The 17,368-nt window shown below is 34.6% G+C and overlaps 3 protein-coding genes across 3 annotated transcripts in view; all 3 read right to left on the bottom strand.

The window, feature by feature from the left end:
* LOC120345594 (DNA polymerase theta-like) overlaps window positions 1-11,414 on the bottom strand; it is a 61,973-nt gene extending 50,559 nt beyond the window's left edge. Inside the window, exons 1-14 of the mRNA XM_078115021.1 lie at window positions 11,210-11,414; window positions 10,303-10,435; window positions 9,360-9,538; window positions 8,573-8,654; window positions 7,688-7,822; window positions 7,050-7,146; window positions 5,896-6,032; window positions 4,964-5,112; window positions 4,215-4,304; window positions 3,302-3,424; window positions 2,727-2,869; window positions 2,183-2,278; window positions 1,378-1,550; window positions 315-453 (exon numbers count right to left, since the gene is read on the bottom strand). Of these exons, the coding sequence (XP_077971147.1) occupies window positions 315-453; window positions 1,378-1,550; window positions 2,183-2,278; window positions 2,727-2,869; window positions 3,302-3,424; window positions 4,215-4,304; window positions 4,964-5,112; window positions 5,896-6,032; window positions 7,050-7,146; window positions 7,688-7,822; window positions 8,573-8,654; window positions 9,360-9,538; window positions 10,303-10,435; window positions 11,210-11,336 (1,803 nt within the window). The 5' untranslated portion in view covers window positions 11,337-11,414. The remainder of the gene's footprint in view (window positions 1-314; window positions 454-1,377; window positions 1,551-2,182; window positions 2,279-2,726; window positions 2,870-3,301; window positions 3,425-4,214; window positions 4,305-4,963; window positions 5,113-5,895; window positions 6,033-7,049; window positions 7,147-7,687; window positions 7,823-8,572; window positions 8,655-9,359; window positions 9,539-10,302; window positions 10,436-11,209) is intronic.
* LOC120346425 (uncharacterized) overlaps window positions 1-17,368 on the bottom strand; it is a 200,558-nt gene that overhangs the window by 76,984 nt on the left and 106,206 nt on the right. The gene's annotated exons all lie outside the window — the stretch shown is intronic.
* On the bottom strand, window positions 13,942-16,254 carry LOC120345593 (uncharacterized). The gene has a single exon (XM_039415114.2). The coding sequence runs from the start codon at window positions 16,096-16,098 to the stop codon at window positions 14,107-14,109; it is 1,992 nt and encodes a 663-aa protein (XP_039271048.2). The 5' UTR covers window positions 16,099-16,254; the 3' UTR covers window positions 13,942-14,106.

Raw genomic sequence — 17,368 nt, 5'->3', positions numbered from 1 at the left:
GATTTGCCAGGTGGATTCGTCACAATGTGCTTGGTGGAAGTAGAAAACCGACCAGTCGCCATATGACATGATTTCTAAGAGCAATTATTTATTTCATTCCTTTACACTCCAAAATAAGGTGAGATTGTGGCGACGTACACAAATAATGTGAGGGTTGTGGTCTTTTCAAACAAGGCCATGCATCTTGAGTCAGAAACTGGTCAACTACTTTACACCTGATATGGAATGATAGCCAGACAAGCGGTTGCGGTTTGCCATGTTGATCATTGAGTCACTCTATCTGTTACGAATAAATACAAAAACACCAATCCCACCAAATATATCAAATGCAGTTCTGTATCTAAAGCCAATGCCTTCATAGCCTGGTGCAGATCAGCAAGAACTGTCAATGCTTCTGATGTTGGAAGAGAGGAAAGTAGAGCAGCTCTTCCTAGTTGAGTTGCAATTATGTGTCTGTAAAGTATGTAATATTATGACCAAGTAGAGACATAGTATAAGATGGAAGACAGATGGAGTTGAATAAAGAAAATTTGGTACTCCTGAAGTATGCGCACCAAGATGTCGCATCCCCTGAATCTCAACCTGGTACACAACCTGAGTACAGGTTATGCGCCATTTTGGTGTGCATACTTCAGGAGGTCAGAAAGTTCTTTATCAATCCAGTATGTTAGGGTTTTCCTGATAAAGAGCTTTTTTAAAATATGTCCATTGTCTATATACTATTTACCAGTATTTACAATAATTTAGTGTGAAATAATAATATTGCAAATAATTCAAATTCCATTTTCTGAAGTTATGCAGAAAAATCTCGTTCTATAAAAATAGCTAGTTTCGCAAGTACCGCGGTTCAATCAGTTACGGTAGTTATTTTATGCGCCACATCTAATAATGTAAAAGCCAATGAACATCAGTCAGATCTCTCACCAATATATTATCTTATACACAATGCTATCATATCTTCCTATAAAAACAGTCACTGTAAGCTACTATTATATGGGACAGCAGTCCTTCAATTTAGACTTTGCCTATTACATCCTGGGTGCTGTTTGGGCATGGAGTTTGGGCCTGAGATATTTGGTACTCCCGTAGTGTGTGTACCAAGTTAGGGTTAGGCCATTATTTTATTCTGATTTTCCTTATTTTGTTCTCTTACGAGTTCCAGGACTGTCTGTGTTAGCCAAGTAAATATACCCCCTGCCCATAGGTTTCAGTCCCTTTACACAACTTGATGTAAAGTGGGCCAACAAAATTGGTTACCTCCATATTGGTACACAAACTTCTGGAGTATCAGATATTTTGCCTGATATACCAACATAGCTCAATTACACCACTCTAACCGCAAAGCCATTTTGAAATTGAATTTAAATGTCATCTCACCGCTTGCTATCACTGACTTCATTTCCACCGGAACCATCTTGAAAATGTACAAACTCATGTTCAACCAACCATTCCACACAATTTTCGATCACATCTCGATTAAATCCTGAATCTTTTTTCAAACTTGGGGAAGATATGGATGAGCGACGTCGAGTCATTGGCCCTTTAATTACCTTAAAAAACAATAAAATTTTTTAAGGTAAAAAAATATCTTGTTTTTTTCTGTTATATATGAGATTTTTACACGCCCTACTCTGAACAAGACAAACATTTGTACACAATAATATAAATTTTTAATATTCATAATGGAGAAGCAAAGCCAACGAGTTGGGTTACAAACATGCCAACCATCTTCATGCAGAATAATTGATTACCAGTATGAAGCATTAAAAAAATCTAATTATTAATTAATCACTATATCCAGACGCATGATCGTGAATGTTGAACATAGTATGCAGTGAATTTATTCTTCCCGCTTCCTAGTACCGTAGAGACTGACAAACCCATCAGATTCGGACATTCACATTTTGTCTCGCAAAAATTTATATACGATAAAATAAAATATATTTATTAAATAAAACATAATACAGGATTGACTCACAGCAGTTAGAGAGGGGCTAAGAAGGGCAGCAGCAACTATAGCTAAGATAACAACTCAATATAAAAGACGTATTCATGTGTAATCATAAAAAGAACAAAATTGTGTTTGAAATTTACTATAAAATGATTTATGGAATATTAGATGGCACTGTCGTAAGATTCGAGCTCAATATAATGCCACTGTACAGTATCAAATGATTCCTACCTTTGGTTCTTGAGTTCTCAGCTGAGCTGAAAGTAAAGTACAATCTGTATATTCCATCACTGATTCATATGATGATGCAACACCATTGACGATGATCTAGGAATAGTGAGAAGAATACTATATGTTTTGATTACAAGACTGTCCAAAGAAGTCTGAAAGTCTCGGCTAAACGAAACGTTATAAAAATAGAATGCTCTTTTTTTTTATGCGGTATATATATGTGCTTTTCGCTCCGAACAATGCCACATACAAGCCGCCACTACTAAGTAATGAGCTATTACAGAAAGGTATATGTTATGAATACTATATGTTTTGATAACAAGAGACTGTCCAAAGAAGTCTGAAAGTCTCGGGTAAACGAAACGGTATAAAAATAGAATGCTCTTTATTTTTGTATGCGGTATATATATGTGCTTTTCGCTCCGAACAATTACAGAAAGGACTGCAATCTTTCCGTTTTCTGCACTGTCTTCCCAATTTATTACACTCTGGGTTAGGAGACCAGGCATGGACGGGATTTGAAATAGAGTTTTATCAATCTCACCTCCAATATTGCTCTTTTCATGCTCGTTGTTAACTCTTCATTATCAGCTTGTATGAGACAACTTTTAACTGGCAATGGTCGAGAGGTCAGAAGAGATTTTCCACGAGTTTGCTCATTTTGACGACAAATTAATATGCTTTCCCCTGCAAGGAATTTAAAAAGAAAAAGTAATGTTGTTTTGAAACTATAAATATGGACGCGATCGCTTAGTGGGTTAGTTTTGGAACGCAACATGTTGGCAGTGGTTCCCAAATCCCAACCTCATAAGACCCCCCCCTTCAAATGAATCCAAATCTATATACTGTATAAACAGCATACATAGCATAAAAAGTATGAAATGTCCATAAAGTCTTGAAAAAAATTAAAATTGCAAAGGGAATTTATCAATAACATATATTGTTTTGGCCCTCACAAATGTATTACATGGAGTGAAAATACTTGAACAATTACTGATTAAATAACAACAAACCTGGTTAAGTTAAGATATATTGAGAACTGACTTCACAACAAAATTGAAATTGTAAAGAGACTTTATGGACACCCTGAATACCGATTATACATAGTAATAGACCAACCTTGATCATCAACACCTTTCCTTCCAGCTCTTCCTGTCATCTGCAGATAAGTTCGAACATCGAGTGTTTTTCTATTAAAAGTTGGTGTTCGAATGATAACTCTTCTTGCAGGAAGATTAACACCTGGGGAAACAATATTAAAAAGATTTATATGTCCTGGTGTACGATGCGAAGTACAGGCTTTCAAAGGATTTAAATATAACACGAAAACAATTTGCACATATATATAAGCATGGAGTACAATAGTTACAATACTACAAAGACTAGCTTGTTGAAATAAATTATGTGGGAAATATAACACCATAACCCAGTGACAACAACTTTTCAAATTTGTCGTTTTTTCCCTGGTAGCGACCGCCATTGGGAAATCTCGCACAATTCACGATTGAGTTGGAGACGCGTGAGTTCGGTGTCCAAGCAGAACGTCCCAGGTCATGTGGTACCGGATATTCAAATAGTAAAATGCCAATAGTAAAATGCCAATGCGGGTGATCTGAAGGAAACATACAGCGAGGTGATTTCTCAACTCAGTGGTACGCTCAGCGGTACCTACTGGTACGCTTTTCTATCTTTAAAAGTTGAAAATTTGAGAGTGATATGAGCAGTGGTTTGAATGGAACGCGATTTTAAGTCTCAAAAATATCAATTCAACAAATCATGTTCGCCCTGAACAGTTGTCCATTTGGTTTTGGAAATGTCGAACTAAAAACTTCAAATTTATTTAGTGGGCAGATACAATAGCCGACCCTAATGATTAACATGTTGTTTTAAATCCAGTTAATTAAATGTCTTGTATAACTCAATATATAATTTTATTAAATAACTCAATATATAACTCAATATAATATAACTTCAGTAAAAGTGGCCAGGGCGCATATGATGACTGAATCTTTTATACAAACAAACTCTTTACCTGATGACAAAGTAGAAGTGGCAATGAGAACACGTATCGCTCCGATACGAAATCCTGCTTCAACTATATCTCTCTCCTCTGTGGTTAGTCCTGAAAGCAAAAATTATTTCAGTAACATAAGCGGAATTCAAACTTTGTTGGAATTAAACCATTCTTAAATCTGTTCCTAACAAAACTATTTTTATCATCTTACATTTGCACAAACAAGTACATGAATCTGAAGAAAAAACTAAGAATACTGAAAACTGTAGAAAAATGAGATCATTGTTTAGTACTTATCGATTTTAATCGGTAAGTATGTTGATAGATATTTGTCTGTTTGTCTGTTAGATGCACGCGATATCTCACGAAAGCGAGATTGAATCTGCTCCAGATTTCGTATGTGCATTCATTATATGTCGGACCAGAAGCCTATTGATTTTGGATGAATTATGTCGTATAATTAGCGAGTTATTAATTAATTAGTAATTGAACACAAGGTGTCACTATGGAGTAAGAGCGCTGTTTTGGGGGATCCCCTAACTTTCGATCGATAAGTCTTCGGTCTCTTGACCGATATTCTCGTTTCAACTTTCCTGCATTACCCAAACTGAAATATTTGAATATGCCTGATACACCCATATTATCTGTTGTACTGCTAAACATTACGCTATCATTAAGATATATATTTTTTATTCAAAAATATTAGCTCAGAATGTATTAAGATCAATTAAATTTTATTATTTTGGCAATCCCTTATATCACATTACCTGCATGATGATATGCAACTCCCAATGGCAGAGTTCTGTTCAATATTGCATCGACACCCACTGGTGATTGAGATAACTGCTCGAATATTTCTTTCAATGTCTCAAGATCGAGTTTCACGAATAGGAGAGAGTTGTCTTTCTGATGGGAACTGTGTATAGAAATTAAATGCTTGTTATACGTATGGCAAACCAAAGTGTTTTACAAGTTACGATAGGATATATTTATCCTGCGTGAGAGGAATGCTCCAAGACAGCCTAACCATATAATGGACAAAAGACTATGGAAAAACTTGGCGGTCATGTAAAATCAAGCAAAGAACAAGCTGAATATATGTTCAAATCATAAAACTGATGAGCCTCGAGTCAGAGGCACGATGGCCACTTGGTTGCCTGTGTATGTCTGCTTACCAGATTATCTTGTGTCAATTGCTTGTATGAAGTTTTTTATGTGGCCATTGGCTCATTATCAAGTCAGTGCTGCTGGAGCAGCCCATACTTGGCATGGTTAGAGTGTTGGATATAACAATTTTGGTGCAGGCTAAATATTTCAGATTCAAACCCCTTTGTATAACACAGATTGCCATACATCAGGCAGGTCAAGTCAAAATGGATAGATTCCGATCCTCCTAAATATAGTAACTTCTCACGTGCCAATGGCTGCTTGTATGGACCCTTGTTTAAAGTGAGGGTGTGAAAAAAAGATCACAAATTTCGCCTGATTTTGTAGTAACAATTGTAAGTTTAAATGAATTTTATTGCATGATAAATGAGAACTGCAAGCGCAATAAGAACTATAAATGATGACAGGGAAATTTTTGACTGTTATTACTGAAGTCAGACGAAATTTTTTTGACACCCTGTATATTATTAACAGTTAACACTGAACTGGGAGAGCTGTATCATCTGTAAGAAGCTTGGAAGGAATAAAATACCTGTTCAGATCATAAAACTGATGAGCAACATTATTCGCTAATTTTTCGCACCAGTTTTTAGTCGGACAGAACACTAGAACAGAATTTCCTTCATTCAATGTCTCATAGCATAAAGCTGCCAAGTTGTCATCATCATTCTGAAAAAAGTATTCGAAATAAGTGAGGATGCAAAGTTTGTTGTGAAATATAGATTTGACATTTAACAAGTAACCAGTAGTTTAAACCAAACAATTTTCAACACAAAGCAAATATGGAGTAGAGCAGAGTCATTAAAGTTAATGTGTGGAAACGCCCAATGGCAATTCGAGCTTCAAGTATCCCAAATTGAACAGCATAAGGTGTTTTTAAACCTTCATTCTGAACAAAGCTTTGTCTAAGCCACCAGTTCTTAACCAGTGGGCCATGGCCCACTTCTGGGCCACAGAAACATTTTCAAGTGAGCCATAAATTGCTAGAGTTATCGATAAATCAGTTAAACTTTGTAGTAGCAAAGAATGATGTTGTTTTTGCTGCTGAGTGATAATTCTCATCTTAGTTATTAAAGTGGAGGTGTCTATCTTTACAAAAATGCTTTTTTTTGTTTTTACTGTAGTTTTTCCCTTGCATGAGTAAATTAATGGGCCACAGCATTTTTGTGTGCAGCAAAAGTAGGACACAAAAGAAAAAAGTTAAGAACCACCGGTCTAAGTAAAATAATTTTACATTTAGAGCAGATCTTCGCGGTTGTGCATTTCTGACCCAATTTAATTGTACAGTATACAGTCTTACACAGTCCCTCCACTAGGTCATCGCACTAGAGAATTGGTTTCATTAAGAGATAAAGAGATTTGCCTGAAGTGTTATAACAATATGCATCTTTAAATCTTATTAATACTTAAGCAATACACTTCATATCAGTTGGCAAGATGGATTAACGGTTTTAGTGTTGCACCTATGTCAGCATGGCTGGATAAAGCCCCATTTCTTACCATATGCTTCATGCCCGATACCAAAATAATTGTAAACCAAAGTAAAACTGCTTGTCTGAGAAAGTTGGCTTTAATCACACGAAACATAACATAAATACATTTGTGTTAGTGTGCCGTAGGACTTTCGAATTGCTTAGTTTGAATCTTTAATTTTAATTAGTACAATATTAAAAACGTAAAAGATACCTTGCAATTGAAAGCTGGGACAAAATCTCTTATTTTATTTATTTTATCATCATATATTGCAGAGCCAATTTTCAAACATCTTTGCAAAGGTACTGGTCTGTAAAATAATGAGGAAAGGTTGTTTATAATTTTTGATGAGATTTCTCTGAATTCGATCCATCTTGAACGCCAACCTGGTAAATGAAGTGTACCCGCAACTCATACCCAATCTGGATTGGTAACCACAAGTAAGGCAGTGGACTGCAGTATGAGTAAGTTGTGATATTATCTTTCTTCTCCTCAGTATAAAGTTGAAATTATGTCCTTCGCTAATTTGTGTATCATATTTCCTGAAGTTTATCATGTACATCAAAGTCAACTCTAAATTCATACAATGTGAAACAAGACTCTCGAGAGAGGGTCAAAACTTGAAAAATGAGTTTTTTAGAAAATGTAGAAAGCATGTGCATTTTTTTTAAATTTCGATGAATTTTTAATGAAATGTTATATCCAATACTGAAAACTGAAATTATTCTTTGAGAAAATAAAAATAGCTCAACTGTGTCTATAGACACAGTGTGACATCGAGTGACAAACTAAGATTTGCAACCAGTATTAGCTTGTATATTTTTTGAGTTCAACTTTTAATGCTCAAGTACCTGAAATCTGTGACATACAGAGCGGCATCCAGCCAATCAGCAAGAAGACTCAGGTTTGGTAACGTAGCGCTCATCCCAACTATTTGAATGTTCGTGTTATTACTTGACTGCGTTGGAGACTTCTTACCCATGAATCTATGAGTAAAGAGAAGCAAATAAAATAGCACGACGACTTCACAATGTGCATGAGTTACAACAGGGTTGGGCAATTACTTTTCTTAGCGAGCCAGTCACAAAAAGACTTGGTTACTGTGAAAAACTCTGAATAAAAACCAGTTCATTCACAACAGCTTATCCAACAGCTAGGCTAATGTTTATATAATAAGGTGAAGCACAATGTAACAATTGTGCTCATTAAGACTTTATTTTCATCCATATTTTCAATAGAAATTTATATCAATAAAAACTATAGTCGTAATTTCAGCAGACACAAGTGGGCAGGATGAAACAATGTGGTGTTTTAGCTAACTTAACAACCATGTAATGGTGTGGAGCAAGACAATGCTTTTGCACATAATCCCTGATCATGGGAAGTGAGCACTTTCCATTCAAGGTAAGTCACAGGTAGATGGCGATCATGTTCATAATGTTTAGCACAATATACAGTGAGGCAATGAAATTAATATTTGAATGAGTTACACACTCATAAAATTTATGCATGAAATGTGTTTTATAGAATCACGAAAAATTTACTATATGGAATTAACTACCACTGATCTCCTCCCCAAACCATTATGGCATCAATCTATTTCTCACAGTGGTCCAACATATATTTGAAATCATTTTAGCCACAGACACTTCACTCCACCTCCAATGAGTTTCTTCTGAATAAACTCTAACGGATGAGCAAATATATGTAAAATCAAATGTGACAGTCGCTAATACCTTATCTTAGTTAGCAGAAGTTCCAATATATATCCTCTGCCTTCATCACCAACCATATGTAACTCATCAATCACAAGCATACCTACAAAGTAATATTGGTAATAGGTGGGTACAATTGGTTTCAATTTAAAAAGTAAAATCATTTTGTTATTGCTGAATATTTTGGGTAAAGTGTTGTGAAAAAACAATAAACAAACAATAAAAACAATATTTGTTTCACTGTTCAAATTTTTCCCAGATCATGACTTTCAATTTTTTTAAACGTAGAAGTAAAATGTTATTGTTATCATATAACAACTGTCAAAGTTTAGTACAGGGGTGCACAACACGGGGCATGCGTGCCAAATTTGGCACGCCATACGATCAAACGTGGCACGCGAACGGTTTTGTAAAAATAAAATTATTTATGATATACATTAAAATAACACGTTTATATCAAAATCAGCAGTATTTCAGGACATTAAATTGTTTCAATAAATAGATATCCGTTATTATGTATTATTATTATTGAAATTGTTTGTTTTGCGGGAGTTAATTTACAATACCACAATTGTGCGTGGCACGCGACAAGATTATTTTGAAAAATTTGGCACGTATCCTCATTTGAGTTGTGCACCCCTGCTTTAGTATATAATTTGCCATTGGGTGTTAGAACTTGAAGAAAATCTGTTTAGGTGTAACATTACAGATTTAAATTAAGGTGTGATGATTTAAAATTGAAAGCAAATATTTCCATAAAAAATCCAGATCCTATTGTAAAGATATGGAAATCCCTAGTTTGACATACCAATCTGATCAATATTCTTTTCTTCAATCAACCTATTGATCAAACCGTTTGCTTTTTCGATTGTACAAACAGCGACATCTACTGATGAGAAACCGTTCGTAGGAGCATGTCCACCCATGTATCCATCTACGCGAATTCCTGTTTCTTCAAATAGAGTTCGCATGTGAAACAGTTTTTCTCTGTAAAATATAAAAAGAAAAAAAAAACATCAAGCAAGTGATTGATGATTGCTTCTATGACATTGGTGGGCAAGGCACAAAACAAAAATACCTAATAATATACTTAAACAATTACTGATTAAAAAAACAAACCTGGTTAAAATATATTAGTAACTGAATTCATAACAAAATTGAAACTGTAAAGGATACTTGCAGTGACTGAAACTCTTATTGTCACTCTTAACACTCAATTATAGAATATTGAAAGAGTTTGATTTTACATAAAACAATACAGGCCTCAAGCCAAATATCTAGCAAATATTCGAATTTATATATAAATTCATCCAATTCACCAAACATTTAAAGGCTGTTACCTGTTAATCAAGCGAATGTTTGTGTTATTACTTTACTGTGTGAAAGACTTCTAACCTATGAACCTACGAGTAAAGCGAACATAAGTTTTTTAAGAACTTCGGTTTGACCTACCACATTTTTTAGGTGACCCGCCAAGCTCGCAAAACTACACAATAATTTAAGAACTTGCGAAAAAATGCAAGGAACCTATTGTTTTTTCAAGATATTCAGTTTTGTGACATTTACTACCTTTGTAGCAACGTGAATCACATCATAGAATATTGGATATAATGAGTTTGAGCTCGGTTGAGACTATGAAGTTTCCAAACCAATACCTAGCCCAGATTTGAACTCCTATAAATTTATATTCAATTTATAAAAAATCCAGAAGCTGTTAAAGTGAATTAAATTGTAGATTCAAGTAAACAAACCTGGCAACAGATACAAATGGTAAAATAAACAAAGCTTTCTTCCCAGTTTCCAGAATTCGCTTTAAAAGTAAAATTTCAACAACAAGTGTTTTCCCAGCACTGGTAGGAGCAGCATAGACCAAGTTTCGTCCATCTAAAGAGAATTTCAGATCATTTAAAAAAAATTATTGCCATTGGAATTTTGCAGGCAACATTTTTTAACAATGTGATGCTAGTATAAATCAAAGCCAAGTTTTCCATAATAATAGATTTAAGTGTTTGCCATTTTTACTCTATTGAGATGTCTGGTTTGAACTTTGAACCCTTATCATTACCTCATTATTAACCAGCCACCCCAATTCCTTACTCCAAATTCAAACAGTCAGTTTGAAAGGCTTCAAGCACATGATCTTATAAATGAATGACATATAAAAAAGTTGTCTTTTGATAGAAACTAATTAGACGGACACCATTGCATGTCAGAATCTCCGCTCTTTAAAAATGTAAAAAAAAAAGCATTTTTCTGTGTCATACACAGCAATTTTTCATTGCATGAAACTCTTTTTAAACGCTCAAGAAGCTTGTAAATCCACATTTTCCGACCTCAGACCGGACCCGCTTGCTGGTCTAACTTAGCAATTAGAACTTTCTGAATCCCCCCCCCCCTTTGAAAAATCTGTGCTACGCCCCTGTGTGGCGGTAACGACAGACTCATATCTTCAGAAAGATGGTTCGCATAACTGTTAATAGATTACTTCCCCCAGCAACTAAGTATGTACTATTCCAGCATTGGACTTGGATGAGGGGTTACGGTTCGCCTTTTCATTAAGCCATTTTATCATCTTCTCTATACGAGGATAGGTATAAAAACTTCAGGATAACTACCGTATATCTTCTCTATACGAGGATAACTATAAAAACTACAAACCTAACACTCCATTTATAGACAAGCACTCAGCCTGCCATTGAAACATCGATTCCAATCCATTTTTATTGTATTGATCCAGAACACACTGAGGAAGCCCCCAGTTCTTGAGTTGAAGTTTTGATTCCATTTCATTGAAAAGTTTCAACGAAAATTCATTTTAAATTCATTCTGATTAGTAAATTCATTGGGATTTTATAATTATAATAAACTAGGAAAGAAAAATTAAAAAGTGATAATATTAAACAAAAATGTCATGTATTCATCTGAATTATGATTATAAAAGATCAGTGCTCGGTGTGGCACATTGTTCTAAGCTACAAATATGGTATGTGAATGCTATCCTAATGTATGGACACAAATGTCGTACATCGGTACGATTATAGTAATGACTGAAAGCCCAGAGTTTTCTGGAAAAATCAGTGGACAAGCTATACTATGGTAATCAAGCATAACAAAATAAAATATTGCCCATCGTAATTTAAAGAAGTAAAGTTAAATTTGGGTTAAATATAGAGTCCCATCTGAGAAAATGGGGGGAAAATTTGAAAATCATCCAAATAACGAAAACTTATCAAAACGATCCATATGTACACTTTGTGTTTAGTCTTCCTAAATTACCCAATTCACAATAACCAAACGTGCAGGGAGATGTCCAGAAATGAATAGAAAATTCAAATACAAGAAAAAATAGTTTAACTTGATTTCAGGAATGATATTAATTGTAAATAAAAGTCTTGACTATAAGGAAAGAGAGCAATGCTCAAATATATGAACACAAAAGACATGCACCACGCAGGGTACGATAAGGACTTGGACCACTAGTCTGAGTTATAACAGGGAAAATAATAATTGTCTCGAATGACTTCCCAACTAAAAGCTGTAAACATTGAAAATAAAGTTTAAACTTTTCTGCATCTCTATCGTATTTTGTTAAAAAGAGTTTTTTTGTCAGAAAATTTATGAAATCGTCATATTTTGCTATATTCGGGCTATACAGAATAACTTTAATGAAGAAGTTCCATCGGGTTCTAAAGAAATGAAAAACGATGCCAGGAACAGCAAGAATTAAAAAAAAAAGTTAATATGTAGGCCTACACTTCTCTGCATCTTTAATTTGTTCAAAAAAGTTTTTCAAACATTTTTTAAAATCATATCATATTTGGCTACCATTGGGTAACACAAGAGTAGAATACTAAACCAATTTAGCATGTTACAAACACATAAACAATTATGCAATTGAATTAGTCAAAATTATATATTTTTCCAAAATGATTACACTAAATGTACTATATTGAAAAACAGAACATAAAAAAAATTGGTCGTTTAAAAATATGGCAACAATATTTACTGATATGAAGGCTATAATTAAAACAATAACAATTAAAAAGTATAAAAATTGCACAAAAATTGATTGGTCACAATCACAATTATTTAACTATTATTGATACATAGCAGTAATACAATATCAATAGTAATATTATGAAATAATAATATTATTTATTAATAATACTCAAAATAGAAAAGATCCAAAATATGTGTCAGGTGATTCTGTGTTGGGGTGGAAATGTACAGTAATTTATGTGCAAAGAATGGTGAAGGCAGTAATGAAGTATAAAGAATATTTAGGTGCTTGGTTTTTCACAACATTTACAAATGACCATGCTAGACAAACAGCTGTGTTGTGAAGGACATAGGAACATGTGGTCTTTAGTATAAAAGTTAATTCTATTGATATGGTATAAGACTAACTATATAGTTTAGTTATTGTAATTATTTTGTTGAATATACATTTATAGTAATAAACTATGCTATCATCACAGAGATGGTAAGAAACTTGAGTGGAATTATAATTATTAATAAAGTTAATTTTGTTGGTGTGTTATGGGACTAATTGTATACTTTAGTTATTGGCATTTGTTGAATATACATTTATATTAACACAAAGATTGCAGGTTCATGGCTTATATCCTTTCATGTAAGCAACAGCTTAAATGTTGATTACCAAATTATAAAAGTCAAATATAATATACAAAGAGACACTTGTATGTGGGTATTGAAATACAATTACAGAAATACCGTATGCTACAATTGGGTATGAATTAAAAAATTATGCTGATTACAGATGGCACTTATTAACTTTCATCTTTAAAAAAAATGGCTACAATCATTTATGATACTTATCCATGCATTTTGCTCTGAACAAGGCAATGCACAAAGCTTCCACTGATATCTAAAGTATGGAGCAAATATTTTCGGAAAGACCAAAATATTTCTGATTCAGCATTGTCTATCCAATTTATTACATCTTGGGAAGACATGGGATTTGAACCGAAGATGTATAACCTGCAATGCAAAGACAGTTATGTCGCTTTAACCACTAGGCCACCGCATATTAATATTATAATATCTAAATCACAGGGATATTACATGTAAGTGTGTGATATTGTGAAAAACTCTTCTGCAACATTAGTAACAACAATTAAAACTATTTTGAAAACGCAATTACTTAATGAAAAATATTCACAATCAAAAATATTGACAGATGATTCAATTTTAAGTTTTTCGAATCAATACTTCCATAAGATATATAGAAAAAAGAACACTTGATGATAAAACTAGGTCAACTCATGACCACTGTCAAAACCGGATTATTATAAATTAATTAAAAGATAGGTTTGTACAAAAAAGCATATGCTTGGGTGGTGTTTTATTTAGAGTATACATCTAATAAAAAAAAAAGCTCACAGATTTTGAATTGATAACACCACTTGATTACAGAGACTACACACAGAGAGACTTGATTATCGATATAGTTGAGTGTAGCCTAGAGATTGTTATATTTGGTTCAAACTGCCATTTCAAAGCCTCCTCCATAGAAGGGGATATTGGGCTGCCATTCATTCCGCTTGATTGCCGAGATTGGGAACAACTTCACAGACAACAAAACCTTGTGACTGCATTGCTTGTTTGACGTCCGATAACTTGTTTAAATCAAAACACATTCCTATCACTGCACCCCCGCTTCCTGGAAACTTAGTGGAAGAGCCGTACTCTCGTCCGAGTTGTATCATCTTCAAATTTGCTTCACCGAGGCAACTCTCTGTGTAGATTTGTTGTCGTAAATCGAAATTTGCGTTCATTAGTTCAGCTACTTTCCTCCAATCTGATTCTAAAATTGCAGATTTTGCTTTCTCTGTGTATTCCGCAAATTTCTGCATCGCTTCACAAACTTCTGTATCACCGGCATCATAACGTTGTCGTACATTGCTATGAATCTTTCCAGAATCACTTGGATCAGATAAATACGCAACCCATATGTGAGGAAGGTCGTTAGCTGGTAAACGCTCGTAATTACCATATCCACGACCTTCTAAAAGATCTTTGCTGAAATCCATGTACATCAAACCTTCGTAGACTTGTACAACACGATCTTGTAATCCAGCATTGATGAACAATTCATCAGTTTCCACATTCAGGATAAAACTGGCCCGAACCGGTTTAGGCAGGTCTGTTTCACTGAGGTTATAGAATTGCATTAAACATTTCAACGTTGCTGTGACAATTGCACTACTTCCTGCCAGCCCAACTTGTCTGGGAATGTTCGTGTCATAACTCAAAGTGAAATTCTTTTTATACAACGCAATCCCTTTGTCATTGCAGTACTCGTAAAATTTTTTGCATGTCGCCTGTAGAAGCCTCAAACCTCCAAGATATCCCTCTTTTCTGCTGATTCCATGTAAATCCTGCAAACTTCCAAAGGTCGTAGGGTCATTTAAAGGGTGGGGGGTCAAAACTAGTTTTTCACTCTCCATAATAGTAACATCAGCCCAAAAGTTTGATATCGAAAGTGAAATTGTTTTCCCATAAAAACCGTCGCTCGGATTTCCCATCAAACCGATCCTAGCATAAGCACGACTTGTAATAAGTCTCTTACGAGCATGCTGTCGTTTTAAGTCGCTAAAATAATCGAGTCTTGCTTGATAATCAGTGAGTGACACTTGTCCAATCAGTTGAAAACGAGTCGGTAATTTCATGCCATAAACATCGTATTTTTTATCATTGATAAGCCATGACATATACTTGCCAAATGTACGAGTGCCATTCCCTGGGTATTCTTGCAGGTATGACGAAACCGTAGCCAAAGTAGATTTTCTGAGACAGTAAAAGACAACACTTGCCAAACGTGAATTAGTGACTCCAGGCTCTGGTTTTTCATGAAAATGCAAAATTTTATTCGTTGTTACATCAACTTCAACAATTCCACGAGAAGTTGTAGCTTCATTTTGTTCCATTTCATAATAAATTGCAAGGTCGCCAGCTTTGTAGTGAAAATATCTCACTACTTGTGAAATATCGAAATTCTGGTCTTCAAAAAGCATATCGCCAGCGACAACCATGACATCATCATCAACGTTTTTATTCCTCAAAACCAATTCAAAATCACCAACAGCTCCGAGCTTTGTATCTGGTGTCGTAGAACCGTCATTAACTATATTTTCAACAGGAAAATCATTTGCTGTTGCCCATCTTTCAAAATGCTTGTATTTATCCGCATTTGTAACCAAATAAACCTCACTAAATATCTGTCGTACATTGACCACCTTCCACCAGTAATCCATAATTAGTTTCCCGTCCACTCCCGGTAACAAAGCTTTAGGAATACCAATCAAATTGCTGTATTTTCCAGTTGTATCATTTTTAATGTCTTCTTCCAACTTGGCACCATGGCCCGCCACAAGCAATATGCACAGCATCATGGGATTTGAAAGTGTAGTACTCAAGATAACAGAGTGAATCACTGGCCATAAAAAACAAAGACATATATGATAGAAAAGATTTTCATTTACATTTAGACAGTTAGAAGAGTGAAGATGATAACACTGTAACATGGCTCAACCACATAGCACACAGCTTTTGGTTTGATTACCAGTACATACATGGAAAAGATGATTAGAAAAATACATGATAAAAATAATATAAATTGAAGATTAGATTAGGATATGATTTTCCTATTTACTGTAATTATTCCAATGAGAAGCAAACCAATAAGGTGTCCCAATCACATATTTCCAATTTAAACCTAGTAAAAGTACAAATAGGAATCAGAATTAGAAAAAGTCGATATCCCTTTAGTACGATATGAGTTCAAAACAATTTTGTATTATTTACACATACAGACATATCAAAAGCGTTCTATAAAATTACATATGTATTGCGTAAGGTAGGTAGGTATTGCATTTCTTAATACAATTTTCGCATCACATTTAGACATATTTCATGTTCCTGAGCATTTAATTCATTCTACATTTAAATATAATTCTTATTACTCATTGAAAATATCTATTCAACCCAATTGCGGAAATTCTATGTGGCTGATTTTTCACACATATCTAGGATAATTATTGTTGAGTAATCGGCGCGGCGGTGTGGCTCAACGGGCTAAGCGTTAGGAATACGCTCGCCACCGCACCTCTAACTACTCTGCGTGGGTTCGCAGGTTCGAATCCCATGCAGGGATGGTTATGTGCGAGAGGATTGCTGGACTCCTCGCCGTCGTTGGGTGGTTCACGTAACCGCTGGTCGGTTACGGCTTCCTCCACCACCAAGTCCATGCTTCCAAAAACAAACAATACAGTAAATCTAATCCCATACCCGACTTGGAATGGTAACCGGACGAGAGGCCGTGGTTCGCCATATGGATAAGCCGTCTTATCGGCTTTCCTCTCCCCCGGGATAAATATGTAAATCCTATCCTATCCTACTGCAACATCCCAATACCGTGTCCTGGTATCAAAATACTGCGTAACGACTTTATCTGCGGGTAGCTGCGTTTCAACATCAATCTTCCAATGTTCATTTTAGTTAGAACTACTATCTTTTGATACAAATATTAGAAAAATAACCTTGCCTTTGCATCTTTTCCTTCCAAAAATATTCGAAAATAAGGAGTGCATTTTAAAAAGTTTACTACAAGGGGAATTCCCGAGTTAACCAGAAAACATCTTTTAATATTAATGTGGTTTCGTGCTCAAGTTCGAAAGATTTGAGTGTTTTTTTAGCATCAAGTTTTGTTGTTTAGAATTATAAATATTTGATAATGAAGTTGTGTTGTTGAATTCTTTTAAAATATATCATTTTCGTAAGATTTGAACTTATTTC

The sequence above is a fragment of the Styela clava genome, chromosome 8, assembly GCF_964204865.1.
Source record: "Styela clava chromosome 8, kaStyClav1.hap1.2, whole genome shotgun sequence".
Lineage (NCBI taxonomy): Eukaryota > Metazoa > Chordata > Ascidiacea > Stolidobranchia > Styelidae > Styela > Styela clava.
Note: the sequence above shows the minus strand (reverse complement) of the source record. Positions and strands in the feature narration are given on the sequence as shown.